Genomic DNA, 21527 nt, shown 5'->3' with positions numbered 1-21527 from the left:
TGCAACCACGTGCAATATCTTTGGGGACCACATTGCATTAAGTTTATGCATCACTATAGGCCATGGATTATTGCAACTCCAGGGGAGTTCCTCCAGGAACAAAAACTGTTGGGGGTGACTAAGGCGAATCACTGAGGTTGTAAACACCTCCAGAGTGGTACCACCCCCCGAGGAAGTCTGCATATACTGGTTCAGACTCGGTTTTCCAGAAACCGCCCAGACAAAGAAAGGGCTTTTGCCATAAAAAGACTGAGTTTAAACTGGCACAAAGTCTTCCTGTAAATGAAATAAACTGACAGGACCATGGGTCCTTGGGGGACCCCAAACCTTGCTGAAGGTTTGGAAAGACTAACACTGACCAGAACCCTATGCTGAATTTGGGGGTGACCTCTGAGAAGCATTCAGTAAGCATGTAGGAACTTTTGTTTTCTATACGTTTTCTCTTTAACCTTATGACTAAACGTATTTTGTTTTGTGAAGACTGGTTGGTAACTGGTATACACTGTTGTATCCCCAGTGAAAGATTTAACCCCAGGCACTGGGCTCTGGTCAGACCTGCTGGGGAAATCACAGAGTGGTGCAGAGGAACTGTAAGCCTAAACCCCTGGTCCAGAATGAATTGAAACTGGTTTCTGCCACAGAGGTGATGGCCAGGAGCCAGAAACCTTAAGTGGATGCCCTCGAGGAAGACCACAGGGAGAGTCAAGGGTACAATTAACCCTGAAACAGAGACACTAAATATATATATTTATATATATATATGAAAAACTACGGGTCATTTTCCCCCCAAGCTCTTTAGTAACCTTAGGCAATACTTGTAGCTGTGCATTTTCAATGTTATAACCTCCACATTGTTTTACAATTGCCTGAAATAGTTTTAAGTGCCCACATCTTTAATTCAGTCCCCAAATCAGGTAACAAAACTTCTTCATATAGACTGTCAACTATTCTCAGATGAACCCTGGAGTTATGCTCCACATGAACTGAATTGCCTGGGATAGATCACTAGGACTTTAAAAAAATATTGTTTAGACAGACTTATTCCAACTACAGATATTTGAGTTTTTGTATTTTACCAGTTGTTAAATTAAAATATTAGCTACTCTTTAGGGAAGCATTATACTCAAAGTCAGGAAGCCTGGAGTTTCATCTCAGCTATGCCACTAATACACTAGGTCTCCTTGTGTACGTGACATGGCTTCTCTATGCCTTGGTTTCCTCAAGTATAAAATGGAGATACTATCCCACAAAGCTATTGTGAGGTACAGCATTTTAAACATGTAAAGTACAGAGATATATATTAACTATCTTGATCAAAGTAAACAAAGGCCATGTCACCAAGATCATATGAAGAATAAGACAGCATTACACACACAAAAAATACTAAAAACAAAACACAAAAAACCCCCTATGTAATAATTAAAATGATCTACTAGTGCCTGAGTTTGTTATTCAGGAGAAGGAAAGGACAACTGCATCTCAGTCTACACTAGACTTTCCCTCCCCGCACCTCAACATCTCATGCCATTGGTAATAATGGTGCAGCTCTACCAGTGACAGCACTAGAGACAACTAACTGCAAACAGACCATGGACATAAATGACACAGTTAAAATACCAGTAGCTACCCTACACTAGCATTATATTACATAATATAATAGCTATGGAAGAAAGGCTGCATTGCCAGTGCCAACGCTGCTCTTGTCTCCTCCACCTGCATCCAGACAAAGAACCTAACCCTGGATGCCTCTACCCAGATCCTGGTGTGGATTTGCAAAGACTGTGGCCTCCATTTCCGACTCACAAAAAGCCAGGCTGCAGGGACCATCCAGTGTGAAAGGTGCCTCCTGGTGGGAGAGTTACAGGAGGAGGAGGCCAGGCTGAGGAGCACCTGTACATGTGAGTAATTCATTGAGAGTATTCATATTGAGACAAAGGACATCCAAGGCTGAGGAAGCTATCCAGCTAGAGAGGACTGCTGTCATGCCACCACGGGGAGGATGGTATGGCTCTGTCACAAGGAGGACACTGGCTGATGGTTACTTCTGGCAGCAGGCAGTGTTCCACCCCTAAACCTAACTCACCTGCTATTATGCTTTGTTCAAATGTTTTATCCGAAACTTAAAAAAAGAGTCCTACAAAAAGTAGAAACTAGGTCAAATTATAAAGGATGAATATAAACAAACAACACAAATATGTAGGGACAAAATTAGAAAGGCCAAGACACAAAATGAAATTAAACTAGAGACAAAGGGTAACAGGAAAACATTCTACTAATATATTAGAAGTAAGAGGAAGACCAAGGACAGGGGAGGCCCATCACTCAATGAGGGGGGGAAATAACAGAAAATGTTGAAATGGCAGAAGTGCTAAATGACTTTTTTGTTTCAGTTTTCACCAAAAAAAGTTTAATAGAAACTGGACATCTAACTTAATGAATACCAGTGAAAATGAGGTAGAATCAGAGGCTAAAACAGGGAAAGAACAAGTTGAAAACATCTCACTTGTCTAAGTAATTTTTAAGTCACCGGGGCCTGATGAAATATATTCTAGTATACTCAAGGAGCTGACTGAGGAGATATCTGAACTATTAGCGATCATCTTCAAAAAGTCATGGAAAACAGGGTGAGATTCCAGAGAACTGGAAAAGGGCAAATATAGTGCCAATCTATAAAAAGGGGAATAGTATCCAGAAATATAATGGAGTAAATAATTAAGCAATCAATTTGCAGACACCCGAAAGATAAGAAGTTGGTAAGTAACTATCAGCATGGATTTGTCAAGAACAAATTGTGTCAAACCAACCTAACAGCTTTCTTTGAAATGGTAACAAGCCTTGTGGAGAGGGGGAAGCAGCAGATATGGTATATCTTGACTTTAGTAAGGGTTTTGATACTGTCTTCCTTGACCTTGACCTTGACCATTCAGTTGCACAGAGACATCCCACTGGAGTTCTGTGGAGTTTCATGGCAGCATGCAGGCCTAGATTATCAAACTGCATTTAGTACATTTGCACAGGGCTCCCACCTTGGGGTGTTGGAGGAAGGGAGGCAGAAACACACAAAAGAACGTAGGGCCAATAAGAGCCCTGTCTGCACACTGTGGGCTCATTCTCCAACACATACACTCCAGGGCCTCGGAGTCTGAGGGTAGGACCCAACCCCTCTCCCCAGAAGCAGGGAAGATGTCCCCCCAATTGCCATTGTACATGGGGCCCTAAACATTTCTTAATCTGGCATTGCCAGAATGGTATACTGTTGGTTTTCCAGTGAAGCTACCATCGGACTTGCAGGAGACCAGGTATGATCTCATGATTGAAATGCAGAAAGCCATGTATACCTTCCTACAAAAAAGAGAAGAGGGTTGGTGTAGCTATTATTTTCACCAGTTTACAGTACAGCAACGTAGCAGACACTACCATTATGCCCTCAAATCTTGAGGAAGACCATTTTATGGGAAAGGGGAAATAATTGTTTCCATTATATTTTGTATATCCAGTCATGAACATGTATGAACCCAAACACTAAATTTAGTTGCCCACATTTAAGATGATAATTTTAGTCACTTGATCACGGGGAGAAAAAGTTCTCTCTAAGAGGAGAATTTTCCTAGATTGTTAGGTATCATAAACCATTGATAATTTAAAATTTTCATGATAAGTAACTACAGTATATATTCTGCAACTTACATCAAACGTGGGCGTGCTCTGCTGCGCACTCTGATTACATGGTTCTCTGAAGCAATCGCTGAAAGGAAGTAGGAGCCCCATCGCAATGATCCTAGAACATAGCTTTTCTGCTTCTTCCTGTGGGGCATTCTCCTGCTGGCTGAACAGTTTTTCCAGAAGAGTTCGCCCTGCAAAGATTATATAATAGACCAATGATAATTTGTAAGCATCTTTGTAGAATAAAAAACTTAGGACATTTTATCTAACTCCTCAAATAAAGAGCTTGACAAGTACAGACACCAAAAACATCAAATTTCTCAGTATATCTTACAAGTCAGCAGATCAACCTTCAAGTAAAAATAAATCTCTATGCGCTAGTTTAAGAATTATACAAATTAAAGTTTCAGTACTACTTATTGTTCACAGGGCTTCAAAGAGAAAATATACATCAAGTTGGCTTAAGTGGCCTAGCCATTGTACTAAACAAACAAGAGTCCTGAATTTCCATTCTAGAATCAGTCTCCTGCTATCAGAAAAATAATTAAATTCTACTTTACACTTATACAGTTTTTTTTTTAAATCACAGGCCCTCAAAAGTCAAGTATACATTTCACCATTTTCCATATGGGGAACATGAGGTACAACAGAATTAAATAACTTGTTCAAGGTCACATAGTGAGCTGGCACAGAGTCAAGCATAGAACCAAAGTCTTCCAACTCCTAGCTTTAGAACTACACAAAAGGGGATACTAGTATTCTAGAGTTGGTGCTCTACTTCTCAGGAGAGAGTCTCATGTCATTTGAAAAAAAAAAAACAATTACTGGCCATTTAAGAGTGACATTTATGGAGCTCCAAAGGTTGTTCCAGACCAGAAGAGAATCATTTTAACACAGGCCTTTGTACATAGAGGCACAGGTTCAATGGAGGTTGCCTCGTATAGGACTAAACCCTGGATTTTGTACCCCAAATATTCTCTCCACCAATAAAATATGGAAGGCCCTGATCTTGTGCAGGTTGTTCTTGCAAAGTACATAACAGATGACAATACTGTCAGGTCCGAAGAAGCTAGTGCTGTACAAGTCTAGCCAAACAGAGAATAAAAAAAACAAAAACAAAAAAAACAGATTAGTTACACACTCACATGTAATGCAGAAATATAGACTAAAAAGACTACTAAAAGTTGCATGGTTAACCATTTAAAAACAGACAAATCAGGAAACGCCAAAGTTAAGGTTGTTCCTGTTTACAAGAAATAGATGGAACAAGTGCAGGAGAAGAGAGAAGAGGAAACACGGGAGCAATGAAATTAGTAGAAAGTTTTAGCACGGACTAGCTGCATATACAATTTGTGGCCAAAACAGTAACAATCATCACAATCCAACAAAGCCATCAAAGCATTTTTCAGAGTTTTACTGAAACAAATTATTTGGAATTACAGGGCATTTTGCTTTTCATTAAATGTGGTTTTCACATTACAATGCAAGAAATTTCGAACATTTCTATGTAAAAAATGATTTTAAACAAAATGAAATTTTCACAGGCCGTATTGCAAAATGTATCCAGTTTTCTGAAGCATGTATTTTGTTCAGACATATTGAAATACTGAGGCTTTCCAATTTCACTGGGGAGATTTTACAGATAGGGTAATACCTGATTCTAGGATTGTACACTAACATCAGGTGGTTTAATGTCATGAAAGAAAAAAAGAAAAGAAAAGAAATCTAGGATTTGATGTTCACTTTTCAAATCTAAAAGATTTGATAGTTTTGAAGGCCATTTCTCTTCATTGTGTCAATTAATATTCTCTTTGATTCCTTATCTTTCACTACAATACTATATGGTCTAATGGATTCAGATACTTGGCTGGCAAGAAACCTCAGTTCTGGTATGTGCTATACAACTGACTTGCTTTCTGACCTCAGACAAGTTGTCCAACTTCTGTCCACTATTTTCACCATCTGTATAATGGTGATAATGCATCTTGCTTAGCACCCCTTTAACACCCTCCATTTTAGTGTTTATGTAAAATGTAGCTTGTTCAGACAACACCACCTCTGTTTATATTTAATAAATATAGGTAACTGTCCTTCTCAATAGGAAATATATTCTTTGCGTTTAGTACACCTAGAATATTGGTTTGAAATTAATCTTTCCCTTTTGTACAGTGTGATTGGTATACAACAGAAGTTGCCTTGAAACAAAGCAAATCCTTGGGCCTACAGCTTCAAAGCACAACTAAGGAGTTATGACAGCCAAGTTTTTGTTAGGTCTTTGCCTCTCTCTTCAGAACAGCAACCACTGCCTCCAATCAAGCTGTAAAATAAAAAATAGTATTCCTTTAAAGCAGATCAACGTTCTTATTAGAAGAAAAGTCAGCCACCACCAAATCCTGCCAGGACAATTAAATGGCATGATAAGCAGCAAATGATCAGTTTTCATATTAATGCACAGTAAGTCTGAGAAAAGAGATTTCTAAGATGATTTTAATTGGGTTTGTGAAATAATAGCCAACAGCAATGCATGCTTCCCTATAGTGGGACAAATTGCTAAAAGCAACCGGTGATTTTTGAGTGCCCAAATTAAGACACCTTAGAGGGGCCTGAATCTGAAAGTCAGGCCCCTTTAAAGCGTCAACTTGGAAACCCAAAAATCGCCAGTTATTCTGGAAGATTTGGGCAACTATGCCTTAAACCAATCAGAGGAACTCCCCCTAGTGCTAAGGAAGTAAGTGTGACATCCCTGCTTGATGATTCTCTGGTCTTTGAAACAGCACCGTTGTTGGCAGTCTTAGCAAAGGACTTTAACCTTAAATATTTGTTCAGTGAAACAGCATACTTAGCCAAAGATTTCATTCCCATTTACTCAATTTAAACAAATATAGTATTCATTGGTAAATTACTCACCACTTTAAAAAAAACCTCTCATTTAAACATTAAACCATATTATAGGCTTCAGACAATATACATATTTTTAAACAGTTTGATTAATTAAATGGGTTTCTGAATTCAAAAATAACATCATGCATTTCTCATCATGCTCTCTATCTGTATTGGATGTGTTCTCTCCAATTTATGATGATTATTTGAACACATTAGGTAACAAAGACATGTTTTTCAATACCAGTTATCAAAAGAGCAGAATATTTTTAGATTAACATCTGTTATCTAAACAAAAATGCTATTAGGGGAAAAAACCCTTCAACTCATCTCTGCAGCAAACTTAAGTAGCACTAAACCATCCCCCCCTTAAACATTGCATCTATTGATGTCTTGACTCAAGATGCTAATAAGGATTACCACCATGAAGAAGGCATTATCTTTAAACAAATCTGTGTTCTAATACTGCATATGTCCCTTGAAATTACTGCACAAACACACACATGAAAATCTGAAGTAAAAATACATTGTCAGTTTAGATTATACATGTTTTACCGAATGCAAGCTTAAATGACCTCAATTGTCTATGAATATGGAAACAGCTTCATGCTGAACTGCTGTGAACAACTCTCTCTATTAACACTAAATGGGTTAAATATTTTAACACACTTACTGGGTCATGTTTAAAATGAGCTGTTAAGCTATTTAAATTTTCTGTATATGAAATAGCTAGTTCAGAAGGAACAATCTGAGGGGCTAAGATTATTACCCACTTGAATGGTCAGAAAGGGTTAGCCACATTGATTCCCCTCAAAGCCAGACCCAAAAAACGCAACACAATAGTCTCGTGAGGAGGAGGGGGAAAAAGAGAAATCTCTTTCACTACCTCAAATCACTATTCTTTTTGCTGAAACTGACTACAGTCAGAGATGTAGAATCTAAGATTTGAAGCCCTTCGTGGTACAGTGGTTTCAGATAGGGATGAAGAGACTGTGAATATGGGGGGTGGGGAGACAGCAATTAAAAGCTCCACCCTGTGGGTAGAACAGAAGGTTTAAAAAAAGAAAAAAGAAAAAAAAAAGAGACCGACCTGTTTACCCTTATTCAGGGCAGCTTCAGCCTCATTTCCAGCTACTTTCAAGTACAAACAGATGATGTCGCTAGAACTGAAGCTTCCCATTTCCACAGACAGACATCAGTAGTGGATTGGGGATGCTGACCCTATTAAGAACCCAATGGTGTCCTTTATTCTTTTTCAGCTCTTTGAAGTGATTCAAACTGACACTAAGAAAAGCAGAACACACAGACCACAAAACCATACATTTAAGAAGAAATTAGAAACAGACTTTGTAACATTATAAGAATGCACTAATTTCTTAAATACTAAGGGTGAAATCTGGATGGCCTCATATCTCTTCCTACCTCCGCCCCCAACCCCCAAGAAAAAAAACGCTTATTTGTTACTTTTAAAACTTCAGTTCTTCCCTTTACTTTTGTTGCTGGAGAACTTTGGAAGACCTGAGTCATAAAAATGTAGGACTGGAAGGGACTTCAACAGGTCTTCTAGGCCAGTTCCCTGCACTGAGACAGGACTAAGTTCACTTTTTTTGGGGGGGGGGGGGGAGGGGATGGACAATAGTATTACATTGTTGACTCATATTTACTTTGTGATCCACTATAAACTCCTGATCCTTTTCTGCAGTACCCCTTTCTAGGCAGTCATTTCCCATTTTGTATTTGTGCAATTGATTATTCCTTCTTAAGTGTAGTCCTTATTGAATTTCAGACCATTTCTCCAGCTTGTCAAGATAGTTTTGAATTCTAACTCGGTCCTCCAATGCACTTGCAACCCCTCCCAGCTTGGTACTATCTGCAAACTTTATAAAAATGTACTATGTATGCCATTATCCAAATTATTTATGGAGATACTGAATAGAACCAGTTGCAGGACAGATCCCTGCAGGATTCCATTCAATATGTCCTTTCAGCTTGACTGTGAACTATTGATAACTATTCGGAGTACAGTTTTCCAACCAATTGTGCACCCACCTTGTATAAATTCATCTGGGCTAATTTCCCTAGTTTATGAGGTCATGTGAGACAGTATCAAAAGCCTTACTAAAGTCAAGCTATATCATGTCTGTTGCTCCCCCCCATCCACTAGGATTGCTACCCCATGAGAGAAGGATATTAGGTTAGACTGACATCATTTGTTCTTGACAAATCCATGTTGACTGTTACTTATCAACATATCTTCTAGGTGCCTACAAATTTATCTCAATTATTTGCTGTATTATCTTTCTGGGTTAAATTAAGTTGACTAATCTACAATTCCCTGGGTTGTCCTTATTCCACTTTTTATAGATAGGTACTGCATTTGCCCCTTTTGAGTCCTCTGGGATCTCAAAGATAATCAGTAATGGCTCAGAGATCTCTTCAGCTATTTCCTTAAATATTCTAGGGTGTATTTCACCAGGCCCTGACAACTTGAAGACATGTAACTTAACAAGTTAAGAATTAATTAGACCTTTCCTTATTTTACCCTCAAATCCTACCTCATTTACACTGATGTTCACTATGCTAGTTGTCTGATCATTGCTAACCTTTCTGGTGAAAACTGAAACTAAAAAGGCATTTAACACTCCAGCTATTACTCATTGAGGACAGAAAGACAATAAGAGAAAATGCAGTAAAGGGCCTACCCTGTCCTTCGTCTTCCTCTTCCTTCTAATGTAGTTGTAAGATGTTTTCTTGTTACCTGTCATGTCCCTAGGTAATTCACTCTCATTTCGTGCCGGGGGCTTTCTAAATTTATCTCTGCATGCTTCTGGTTTTGTTGTTGTTGTTTTTTTAAATATATTCATCCTTTGTAATTTAACCAAGTTTCCACTTTTCGTATGACTTTTGGAGTTTCAGGTTGTTGGAGATCTTCTGGTTCTCATATCTCTGGCCATTCAGTAACAGATTTAAAGGTGGCAATTTTGTAACAGAAAAGCTTCAAAAACAGACTCCAATGAGAAAATGCTGAACTTGAATTGATATGCAAACTAGATACTATCAACTTAGTCTTAAATAGAGACTGGGAATGGCTGAGCCATTACACACATTGAATCTATTTCCCCCATGTTAAGAATCCTCACAGCTTCTTGTCAAACTGTCTTAAATGGGCTATCTTGATTATCACTACAAAAGTTTTTTTTCTCCTGCTGACAACAGTTCATCTTAATTAATTAGCCTCTTAGAGTTGGTTGGGCAACTCCCACCTTTTCATGTTCTCTGCATATATATATATATATATATATATATATATATATATATATATTACTTACACACACACACACACACACACACACACATATATCTCCTCACTATATGTTCCATTCTATGCATCCGATGAAGTGGGCTGTAGCCCACGAAAGCTTATGCTCAAATAAATTTGTTAGTCTCGAAGGTGCCACAAGTACTCCTGTTCTTTTTAAGTTGTGCTCAGTGTTTCTGAGCGGGGTGGAGGGAGCAGCGAGGGGAAATCAGGCCTTTAGAATATCTAACTTAAGCAGCCCAAATTCCAAAGATAGCCTTGAGTCTCTGACCCAACTTCAGTGCTAATACACTACATTTCCACTGCAACTATAGCAGCATTCAGTACTTTGGACAGACTTTTTATAGCAACAGAGTGAGGAGTTATTTCAGTATAATGCGATTCCTGAAGCCTGTAGCGGTTCGCTGGATCACACCGAGTGATACAACGTCTTGTGTTTACAGCTTACTTCTTTAAAAACTACAATTGCTCCATCTTTGTTCCCAGTCTATTTTTACTTATGTTAGTAAGGCTAGAAATGTTCACACAGCAATCAAAGTCATTCTGTAAGGTTTGAAACCAAGAGCACACCATGTTTAGCTTTGACTGAGGAAACAAACACTTTCTTATAGAAACCCTTATGGAATAGGAAATAATCTTACTATAGTATAGGGAAGATATATTTGTATGCATCCAAAAAAAACCCCACACATGTTAAAAAGATGATTAAGGTTGCAAAGTCAAGCACTCAAAAATCAGGACATGCCAGCATTGAGGTTATCTGTGCAGGAATATAGTCTTTAATTACATGATCAAATACTATTTTTTTCCCCTTCAGGACCCACCTAATTTGTTAGACAGCAAAGGACTTGTGAGACTCCGGTATCATAGCGTTCCCTAGTGGTTACAGACCTTTTGGTCTGTCCCCATCCCTCAAGCCACTCCCTTTCCTTTTCTCCTATTCCCACTTCCCCAGCTCCCGCCCTATCCCCTACCCTGTTGCAATCCTGCAGCTTTTGCCCATCTGCCTCCCACCCAACGCTCGTCCCTGTCCTATATTCCCCCATCCTCAGTTCCTGTCCCTCTACCTCCTCTCCCCTTTGTTCCTATCTCATCCTCCCGTCCTCCCCTGCTGGTTCTTGCACCTGCATATCTCCTTCCATGTTCCTCAACCCTCTGCATGTGCCACTTGACTTCCTCCTCCTCCTGCTCACTGCCTGAATGCCAATAGAAGAGTCTTCTGCTTTCAATTCCGGTGTTTCAGCAGCCCCTGGCAGATAGGAAAAAACAGCTGCAGGAAAGCTCTAGACTGGTCATGCAACCTTGGACTGGAATGTGCTCAGTTACTCTCTGGGGATGGAGCATGTGCAGTCCAGCTGGTAGTTAGGAGCAAGGATGGGTGGAGCATACCTAGGGTAATGGGAAGCTTCAGAGAATTTAGCAGCCAAGTTAACAAGTCGCTACTGAGCACATGAAAATATGCCCACATTTGTCTACATTTGCAAGTAGTCAGCAAGAGGTACATCCCTAATTACTAGGGCAAATCCCTTGCCAAATTTCAAGTGCTTGTTACAAAGCATGAAGGTACTAAAACTTCTCAACCAAAAGGGTATACTTTTAACTTTCTGTAGGGCCACATTATTTAATTCCCATTAATTAATATAATATAATATAAAATAATATAAATATAATATAAAAGACTATATATATATATATATATATATATATATATATATATATATATATATATATATATATATATACGTTTAATTTCCATTAATTAAATTAAACATATATATATATATATATATGGAATTAAACTAATATATAAGTCTTTTCCATAAGGGAATAGGCAGATAAATATCTCTCCCCCATTCCAGCTCCTCTTCATGCTCCCTACATAGCAAATATTATGCAAGCATATTAATTAATCAAATGGGAGCCAAGCCACAGTGCATTTAAATCCTGCTCCCTTAGCAGCTGAAGTTGAAAGAAGGGGAGGAGAAATGTCAGAGTGAATTACTGGATATTGGAAAGATTTCACACTGGCATTCCAGTGCAGAATGCCAATGAAGAGGAGGGGAAGGAGAATGATGATATGGGTATTTTGAAAATATCCTTCAACAACTATGAGTAAGCTAGAAAGAGGGCAAAAAAATAATTCGCTATTAAATCTGTATGAATAACTGATTTTTTTGGTTCATGGGCAGTTCTGAGAAGTTAAAAAAGTTTAAAAAATGTTTATTTGGGGTTGAACAAAACATTGTTTTGGTGGAACTTAAGAATATTTTTAGTAAGACTGAAGTTTCAAAAAGTGTGGTAAGCACCTCCAGGCTGGAGCCTGCACCTCACACCCACTCCTGCGCCCCAATTTCCTGCCCCAAGTCAGAATCCCCTCCTGTACCAAACTCCCTCCCAGAGCCCACACCCCTAATCCTCTCCTGTACTCCAACACTCTGCCCCAGCCTGGAGCCCCCTCCTGCACCCAAACTCCCTCCCAGAAAGAAACTAATATAACAGCTGTTCTAAGGTCAGAAGTAGGCTATTTGGAATTAACTATATTCTACATGTTTTAAGACTGAAATGTAACCACAGAATGGCTTTATGTTAATTAAAAGGCAAGTTTAGTATAGCGTTAATAGCCTCAATGCCATAATTGTGATCATTTTGTTTTAAATTAGGAAAAAGACTTGTATACCGGGCCCCAGGAGAGTTAATCTAGCCCTGTGTGTGAAGCAGCTCCACTAGCAGTCACCTTCAGCCCCCAACTAAAACCTCTCCAGTGCATCATCAAAAATCTACAACCTATCCTGAAAGACGATCTCTAACTCTCACAGATCTTGGGAGACAGACCAGTCCTCGCTTACAGACAGCCCCTCAACCTGAAGCAAATACTCACCAGCAACCACACACCAAAAACACTAACCCAGGAACCTATCCTTGCAACAAAACCTATCCGATGACAACTCTGTCCACATATTTATTCAAGTGACACCATCATAGGACCTAATCACATCAGCCATGCCATCAGGGGCTTGTTCACCTGCACATCTACCAATGTGATATATGCCATCATGTGCCAGCAATGCCGCTCTGCCATGTACATTGGCCAAACTGGACAGTCTCTACACAAAAGAATAAGTGGACACAAATATGACATCAGGAATCATAACATTCAAAAACCAGTAGAACACTTCAACCTCTCTGGTCACTCAATAACAGACTTAAAGGTGGCAATTTTGCAACAAAAAAAGCTGCAAAAACAGACTCCAGCAGTTTCTCGTTGAACTAGAATTAATTTGCAAACTAGATACCATTAACTTGGGCTTGAATGGAGACTGGGAGTGGCTGGGTCATTACACAAATTGAATCTATTTCCCCATATTAAGTATCCTAACACCTTTTTGTCAACTGTCTGGAATGGATTTGTTAGTCTGTAAGGTGCCACAAGTACTCCTGTTCTTCTTATAGAAGTCAGCACTGTATCTGTCCTAGGACAATTCTATGCAATAATAGGTTATGAGTAGTCATGCGGGCTTCTTGCAGTCTATTTTACAAAATATTCATCTGTCAAAACATTTGAAAAGGTCAGTCAGATTAAGTTAATTCACCAAACACCTTGAAACACAGTTATTTCATAGATCATCTGTAACTTTATTTCTCTCACACACACACACCCCTCATCCCCAAGTTTATACTCTGTCCCCTTTTTATATTCATTACAGTCAAGGGCCTGTGCATGCTCGAGCTAAATTCCCTGGCAAAACACTTGGATTATGTGTGGCACTCTGATGATACTACAGCAGCTTCCCCAACAAGAAAGAGAAGAAGGAGAGAGTCTATTCACAAACACAAATACTAAATAAATGTATAAGTATGATAATTTTACACATGGGGTAAAGTAATAAAAGGAATACTGTATATTTGTGTCATTAATTGAATATTCAATTACAGTTATCTAATATGATCAAATGCTATTGATCAAATACCTCATAGTACAATTTTTGCTCAGACATATATGCACCCATAATTAAAACAACATATCAAATGTAGTAGTCCATTGAAATTCTGGGGGACAAAATTAATAGTGCACAATCATCTTTTTGTTTTTCTTGATGTTTAAGTAGGGCTGTCAATTAATTGCAGTTAACTCAAGCGATAAACTCAAAACAAATTAACTCAATTAAAAATAATCATGATTAATCACAGTTTTAATCACACTGTTAAACAATAATATAGTACCAAATTTAAATTATAAATATTTTGGATGCTTTTCAACATTTTCAAATACAGTAAGAGCTGTTTTATCCAGCACTTCACCAACCAGAAAGCTCTATAAACCGGCATTTCTTATCTTCATCGAAGGTTTATAGTCCAATTGGCGTGGGGCCGACAGGGAGTTTGGGTGTGGAAGGGGGCACGGGGAAGCAGGTTGTGGTGCAGGAGGATGTGTGGGATGCCGGATCTGAGGGAGCGCTCACCTCAGGTGGCTCCCTGCAAGCAGCGACCTGTCCCGGCTGCTCCTAGTGGAGGTGCGGCAGGCGGCTCTGCATGCTGCCCCCGCCCCATCCCGAGTGCTAGCTCTGCAGCTCCCATTGGCTGTGAGAACAGGAGTTGGCACGGCACTGTGGTAGCCAGCATTGCAAGGTATTTACATGCCAGATATGCTAAACATTCGTATGCCCTCTTGTTTATATTTTTTACAGTGCAAATACTTGTAATAAAAATAATAAAGTGAGACTGTGCACTTTGTATTCTGCATTGTAATTGAAATCAATATTTGAAAATGTAGAAAAACATCCAAAATATTTATAATAAATTTAAATTGGTATTATATTATTGTTTGAGTGTGCTTAATTGTGATTAAAGTTTTTAATCTTGTGATTAATCACTATTAATTCTTTTAATCATTTGACAGGTTTTTTTTTTTTTTTTTTAAGTGCTTAATTGTACACTCTTACGCTGCTGACGTGCTTAATTTTGGGTATGCGAACAGTCCCATTAGGATTAATGTAAATCCTAAATTCACGTGCATGTAATATTCACTTGCTTATCTATTTGCAATATCAGGGCCTTAATGTTTAATTAACACTTTGGAGGGGGAAACAGGAAATAAAAAACAAAGAGAAGAAGAAACCTGCTACTTTTGTAATTAATCTGTACCAGTCAGCCCAAATACAATATCTGTTAGTATTACAGATTTCAGACAGCGATTTTCAAAGGCACAAATGGGGAGTTAGGTGTCCAACTCCATTCACTTTTTATGGGAGCTGGGGGGAGTTTTTCAAAGTGTAAAATGGCTATTAGACACTCACATACCTGTGTCCATTCCTGCACAAATGCACATACTTGTAAGCACGGGAGGCCAGTGACCCGGCAGTTGAGGGAGGCTAGCCCCTAGCCCCTCCCCTTGTGTCCGAGGCCCTGCATTCCCACCGCGCCCCCCAGCTCTTGCGATGCGAGGCATGGCCCCAGTGCCCCCACCCGTGGCACACAGGGCGGTGCGGCCCAGCACCAGCCGCCCTGCGTCCCTGGAGGAGACAGGCCAGCCAGCCCCAGGCAGCCTAGGCAGAGTGCTGCGAACTGCAGGAGGGGGCCTGGCCTGGGGACAGAGTGTGGGCGGGCCCACACTAGGCTGTTTTGGGAGGCACACCCTCCCCCTGCCTACGATACCCGCTGCCCATGCTTGTAAGCATGCATTTTAGTTTCCTGTTTGTCTGTGGACTGAACTGAGAGATTATACACATTATTCAAAGATTAGAGAACTGGTTTTATTGCACTTTCCTACTAGAGAGTTTCTAATAATCCTCTGCTGACTTAGAGTATAACATTGGTCCAGGTCTCGCTCTTCTCAAGGTTATTTTTGTTTAAAGAGATTAAGAGATTGAATTTTCATTGACAGCTACATTCTTAATGCTAAACAACATTTTCACATGCCCTGCCCCTGTAATGTGATGACGTTTGTACACACAATCTGGTTACATAACAAATGGAAGACTAATCCTCTTCTCACCACCAAATGCATAGTGAATTGTATCAAAAGCCTAAATTCAGAGGGCTCTGAACCCCCTACAAAACAGTGTTACCTCACTCTAATGTGCTACCTGGTATATGCTGGCCATCCAGTTACAAAAGCTTTCTCAGTTATTGTACTGCAGGCTACAAGAGCAAAACACCTGCATACATTGCCTACCCTAAAGGAAATGCTAAGGTTCAAATGAAAAAGGAAATTTTCCTCTTTGTTTTACCCATGTCCTACTATAATATTCCAAATAGGTTGGCTCTACTCTACAAACAGGTAAAGATGTGGGTAGGTGGATGTTCTAACCATCTCCAGCATGTTTGTCCCCAGACTTTCTGGCTCAAAGCCTTCCATCTGAAGCTGAGTAATAAGACTTGAGTCTGAAAAACTCTTAAATTAATATTTGGCCCACATAGGAGTCAAACATGGGAAGTCAAGATCCTTATAAACAAAATTTGAAGAAAAACAAAAACAAGTAAAAAAATTACCATTTTCTAATGGCCTTCTATACGAGCCCAGAGGTTTGATAGCCATCTATTAAATCCAATTAAAATGTTTCTGTGTTTACTAATATCTTTAGTCACAGTATCTACTCTTATTTGGATCAATCACTTCCATATCCAGTCCCATAAAACTAGGATAGGATTATTGAACTACTATCTCCCACTCTTGTACCCAACACCTTCTAACATAAATTTACAACACTATTGACCCAGACAAAGAATGTATGGCAATCTTCCAGGCTTCCCTCTGCTATTCCCTTTCTCCTGGTTCCCTATTGGGGGTTTATGCAGAGTCTGCTATGCAACTAGCAATCTGAATCTTTCCTACTAGCCCATGGAAACTCTGAGGCAATGGCATTACATGAGAAGAGTAGTTTTAATCGGAATCCAGATATATTAAAATCTTTGCAGGTGCCAGCAGCTCCTTGGTCTGCTCAAAATAAAATATGTTGCAACAGCTCTTCAGTCCAAACCCAAATACTTTTTAATACCACTGTAATTGGGTTACTGCAGACATATTAGGTAGACACTTTAACGAGTAATCAAACAGGACAAAAAAGGAGCTGAAATCTACAATGCGGAAAAAGCCACACCCATTCTTTAAAGTTACCCCAACATTTAGCCATTTCAACATATTCTAGGTTTTTCAACTGAGCTTATAGTAAGCATATAATTAAGATAGCAGTTCACTGCACTTAAACAATACAAAATTTAATCCACTTCACACTAAAATAGAGAGAAGCATATTACACAATAACAGTCCATTTAGTGTTAAGGTAAAGTATTTTTGACACTCAAGTTTTGAGCTCCACTTACTGGTAAACTTAAGAGGAATTTATCTAGTAATTGCTACCCAATTAACTGCATTAGTAGTAGTAATAGTAGTATATTCCCGTAGCACCTAGGAGCCCCATACATGGACCAGGAGCTCATTGTTTTAGGCATTTACCAATACAAAACAAAAAGGCAGTCCCTGCCTCAAAGTGTTTCCACTCTAATTAGAAGACAGGAGACAACAGCTGGATAGAGAGACAGGAGAGCACAAGCAAACAATGTGACAATATTGGTCATGATAGGCAGCTGTCTCTTCACTCGACAACAGTTAGGCTGCTGGTGTAAAGTAATGGATTCCAGGACTGATATCAGCCCACATGCAACCTGGAGTTCATCTGCACAGGCCCAAGAACCATGTTAGCAGAGCTAGTTTTCAACATGACTCAAAAGTGCTTCAGCATGGCTTGTCCAAACACCGTATAGGACCAAACCATCTTTTAACAGCAGTTTTAAACTGTGTTTAGGATTGATACTGCTAACATGGTTCCCAACCTGAGGGGGATGAAGCCAGTCTCTGCAAATGCACATGGTTTCAAAATGAACACAATGGGTGCTGCTGTAGACTCCAATAAAACTCCACAGAACGTGTTGAATAACCAGAGTTGCTGTTTTTCAACCAATATTATCCATGATCTGTCTGTACAATATGTGGGCACAGCACCTGCAACCACTCATCATAAAAACTCAGGTTTTATGTCTTATTTACAAATCCCTATCCCTACTGGTCCTTCTAGGCTCATCAAGACATTGGATAATTTATTCACAAGGAACTAATTCAGTCATACACATTGTAACATGGCATAGCATAACAACAGTACACTAGATCTCTCTTTTACAGCACAAGCCAGGTTACATTGGTTTTCCCTGGGACCTTGCTTTGTCCCCAGTACTATTCCTGTATTATTCTAGTGTAGACTCCAAGAATGCGGTACAGAATTTTTTTATAACACAGACACTCCAAAATTAGAGAAGAGAGTCCCAGAATCAGTTCCCATTTTATCCATGTAAATCATTAATAAGTACTTGTATGCAAGAACAAAATATTTTCTCTGGTTTTAAAAGTATAGGCAACACTCACATCTCTGGCAACTCCTATGTTGGATTTTCCAGGTCCTCAGTAGCTCTCAGCAAGCTATTTTATTCTGCTCAATGGTTTACTATTATTTCTGTGGTAATTTCTGGTGGGAAACCTGCATTCCTTGCCAAGTTCTCACAACATGTCAGAAACCCACAGTTGTGTCTGTCTAGTCTTATAAAGTCATTCTGATGCCTCTTGGGAAGATGTTACTGAGGGTTTCCATTGTTGGTGCAAATTGTAATACAGTACTGGTCTTTATAATCCAACATAGTAAAACTGTTCCATTTCAAATTGTTGCACTTTTTTTTTCAAATGGCAAATGAAAAGTAATAAGTCTGGGTCCATCTCTAAAGGAATACACATTTTCTTGTTTATACCACCAGCCCCAAATTGAGCTTTTTGTACAGTCACAAATCCACCACTTACATATTGTTTCATTCTGGGGAGAGTGATACAGGACCCTAATACCAGTTTCATTAGATCTGCTATTTACTTGGAGTATCTCCAATTTTAATTTCAAAACATTTTTATATCATGTCTTCCTGAGGTTTCAATTGTATAGTTAAACCACTTTTCATAACTCTCATTACTCTATTTTCTCTCTGGTACAGGCAAAAATATGGCTTTTCTCCTCATCACCTATAGCATCAAGTATCAGGGGGTAGCTGTGTTAGTCTGAATCTGTAAAAAGCAACAGAGGGTCCTATGGCACCTTTAAGACTAACAGAAGTATTGGGAGCATAAGCTTTCGTGTGTAAGAACCTCACTTCTTCAGATGCAAGTAATGGAAATCTCCAGAGGCAGGTATAAATCAGTATGGAGCTAACGAGGTTAGTTCAGTCAGGGAGGGTGAGGTGCTCTGCTAGCAGTTGAGGTGTGAACACCAAGGGAGGAGAAATCCATACTGATTTATACCTGCCTCTGGAGATTTCCATTACTTGCATCTGAAGAAGTGAGGTTCCTACCCATGAAAGCTTGTGCTCCCAATACTTCTGTTAGTCTTAAAGGTGACACAGGACCCTCTATAGCATCAGTGGATCATTTTCATTCACATGTAACTTTCCTCAGTGGATGCACAGGAAAATAAATATCTGTAAAGCAAGGAGCTGTGGCCTCAGATCCATAGCACACAGTATGGCTGAAAAGGAGTCACTGAGTCCCCACTTCATACACAGAGCAAAACAAATATTTCAAACACTGGCATCTTCCTTCCCTTTAACAGCTCCGATTCCTGGCTCTGAAATTTCTTTTAGAAGAAGATCATACAAAATGACATTGACATTGTGGATTCCAAAGTTTCTGGGCTATTTCACTTATGATGGTTCTAATGGATGAGACCATCTACTTTAGTAACTTGTCTCTGACAGTGACCAGTACATGATGCTTCCAAGAAAAGGGCAAGAAACCTGATAATGGACAATTATGGAACCAATGGGAGAAGTTTTGTCCCAGCCTCAAGCAGTTGGTTGTTTTATGCTTCACTGACGCTTTATTCTCCATTCAGTGATATCTGTGACACTGGAGTCCAAGAAAGAAAAGATAGAGGAAAGAAAAAAAACCCTCCCCTCTCAGTTAAAAAGCAAGGGGGTGATATGGAAGAGGCCTGTTGAGTTTCCCTTCTCTCCTGGAAAGCTCCTGATTTTCCTGCTATCTCCCAGTCGGAAGCCCAGGAGTCTGAATCACCTGGTGAGACAAAGGACTAAAACAGGATCTGGGCTGGATCCTGTACCCACAAATATGCACGTGGTCTCTGCTGGATGGTTCCAGTCTGTGGCTGGAGTGACCCACCAGAGACCATAAGTATGTAGGTAAACTCAGAGCATCTCATCCCAACTTCCTGCGTGGCCAGAGAAGTGAGTGTGTTACACTTTCACAGAAGGAGCAGGGCTGAAGGAACAGGGACAGGACCAGCAACAATGGCAGAGAAGGGGCTGGATGTGGCCTCTAGGACTGTGGCTCTCGGGGGGGAGGGGGAGGGAGGGGGTTGGTGGATGTGAAATAGACCCCCAGGATGGAGAGAGAGTTTCCCCACAAAGCAAGCAGGAGCCTCAGGGCTGCTCCTGCCTGTGGCTCCTGCAGGGTCTGTGATATTGTTAATGGAATTAACCTGGCATTTTCCATGGTTTGTCTAAGACACCACATTCCCCTCTCCCCACCCTTCACCTCAGTGTCTGAGTTTCTCCCAGGCTGTATTTATATTTCAGTTTCACAGGGATTCCAAGGCAGCTAAAATGTCTAGTAAAAGTCTTTATTTTTATTGGCCTTTACAGTGTGCCCATTACTAGCAGAGAAACAGGAAGAGAAAATTTAAATGATTTTTCAATTGAAAAGGAAAAATATGCCAAAGTAACAATGCATAAATATGCAAATTGTGCAGTTGCATGATTTGCACTTCTTGCCCTTCAAGAATGTTCAATGCCTCCTTTGTATGTACAATTTTACATTTACATAATAATAAATATGGCTGATTGTTTGAAAACTTGCCCAAGTTGCCCTGGTGCAATAGCCATACACTTGGAAAAAAATCATTATTCACTTTAGGTATCCTGGTTTCAAATGATGCTGTCTTGTTCACACATACAGTAAGCCAGTCTTTTACATGGCATAGTACTGGATTTTGCCAGGAGCCTTTATACACAATATTTCTAATGCAATCCATTCTTTTTAATTTCAATAAAAATCTTGAAAATATTAATACTTTTATTTATTAATGCACCTACTACGCCTTCTACTTCCTAATTGCTTATATACCTGGGCTAGCCAGTGTTTTCAACCGTGCACTATAAAGTGCACCAAAAATACATTTTTAGTTATTGTCTGTGGGCCATATCCACAACACTGGGGCCTGAATTACCCCGGATCAACAACACATTTCTTAACATAGAAAATAGGTATTTATACAAAGAGTGAAGGGAGAATATGGCCCTTATAGCACATAGCAACAAGTTTTCAGTTACCAAAGTTACAGTTGCATTCAGGAGGGAAACATGATTTTCAGCCATGTTGCTTTTTCCACCCTTTATTTGACCATTTGTTCATACAAATGTCTGACACCCTCCACCCCAATAACAATATCACAAATTAGTGAGCACCTATATTACTTAAAAAACACACGCTTAACTTGCGGAATTGGGCCCTTAAAATTTGTACACTGACATAACCAAGTATTTCCTTCAATTATCTCTAGGCATACTCTCCTTTAAAAAAAAAAGACCCACACCAAAAAAAAAAAATAACAACAACCCACCA

General features: G+C 39.5%; 1 protein-coding gene across 6 annotated transcripts in view; it reads right to left on the bottom strand.

The window, feature by feature from the left end:
- FMN2 (formin 2) overlaps window positions 1-21527 on the bottom strand; it is a 234585-nt gene that overhangs the window by 191895 nt on the left and 21163 nt on the right. For all 6 annotated transcript variants that reach the window (XM_065589091.1, XM_042848380.2, XM_065589093.1 and 3 more), the window contains exon 3: window positions 3688-3854. In XM_065589091.1, the coding sequence (XP_065445163.1) occupies window positions 3688-3854 (167 nt within the window). The remainder of the gene's footprint in view (window positions 1-3687; window positions 3855-21527) is intronic.

This window comes from Chrysemys picta, chromosome 3 (genome assembly GCF_011386835.1).
Source record: "Chrysemys picta bellii isolate R12L10 chromosome 3, ASM1138683v2, whole genome shotgun sequence".
Classification (NCBI taxonomy): domain Eukaryota; kingdom Metazoa; phylum Chordata; order Testudines; family Emydidae; genus Chrysemys; species Chrysemys picta.
This window is presented reverse-complemented; position numbering and strand designations above follow the sequence as displayed.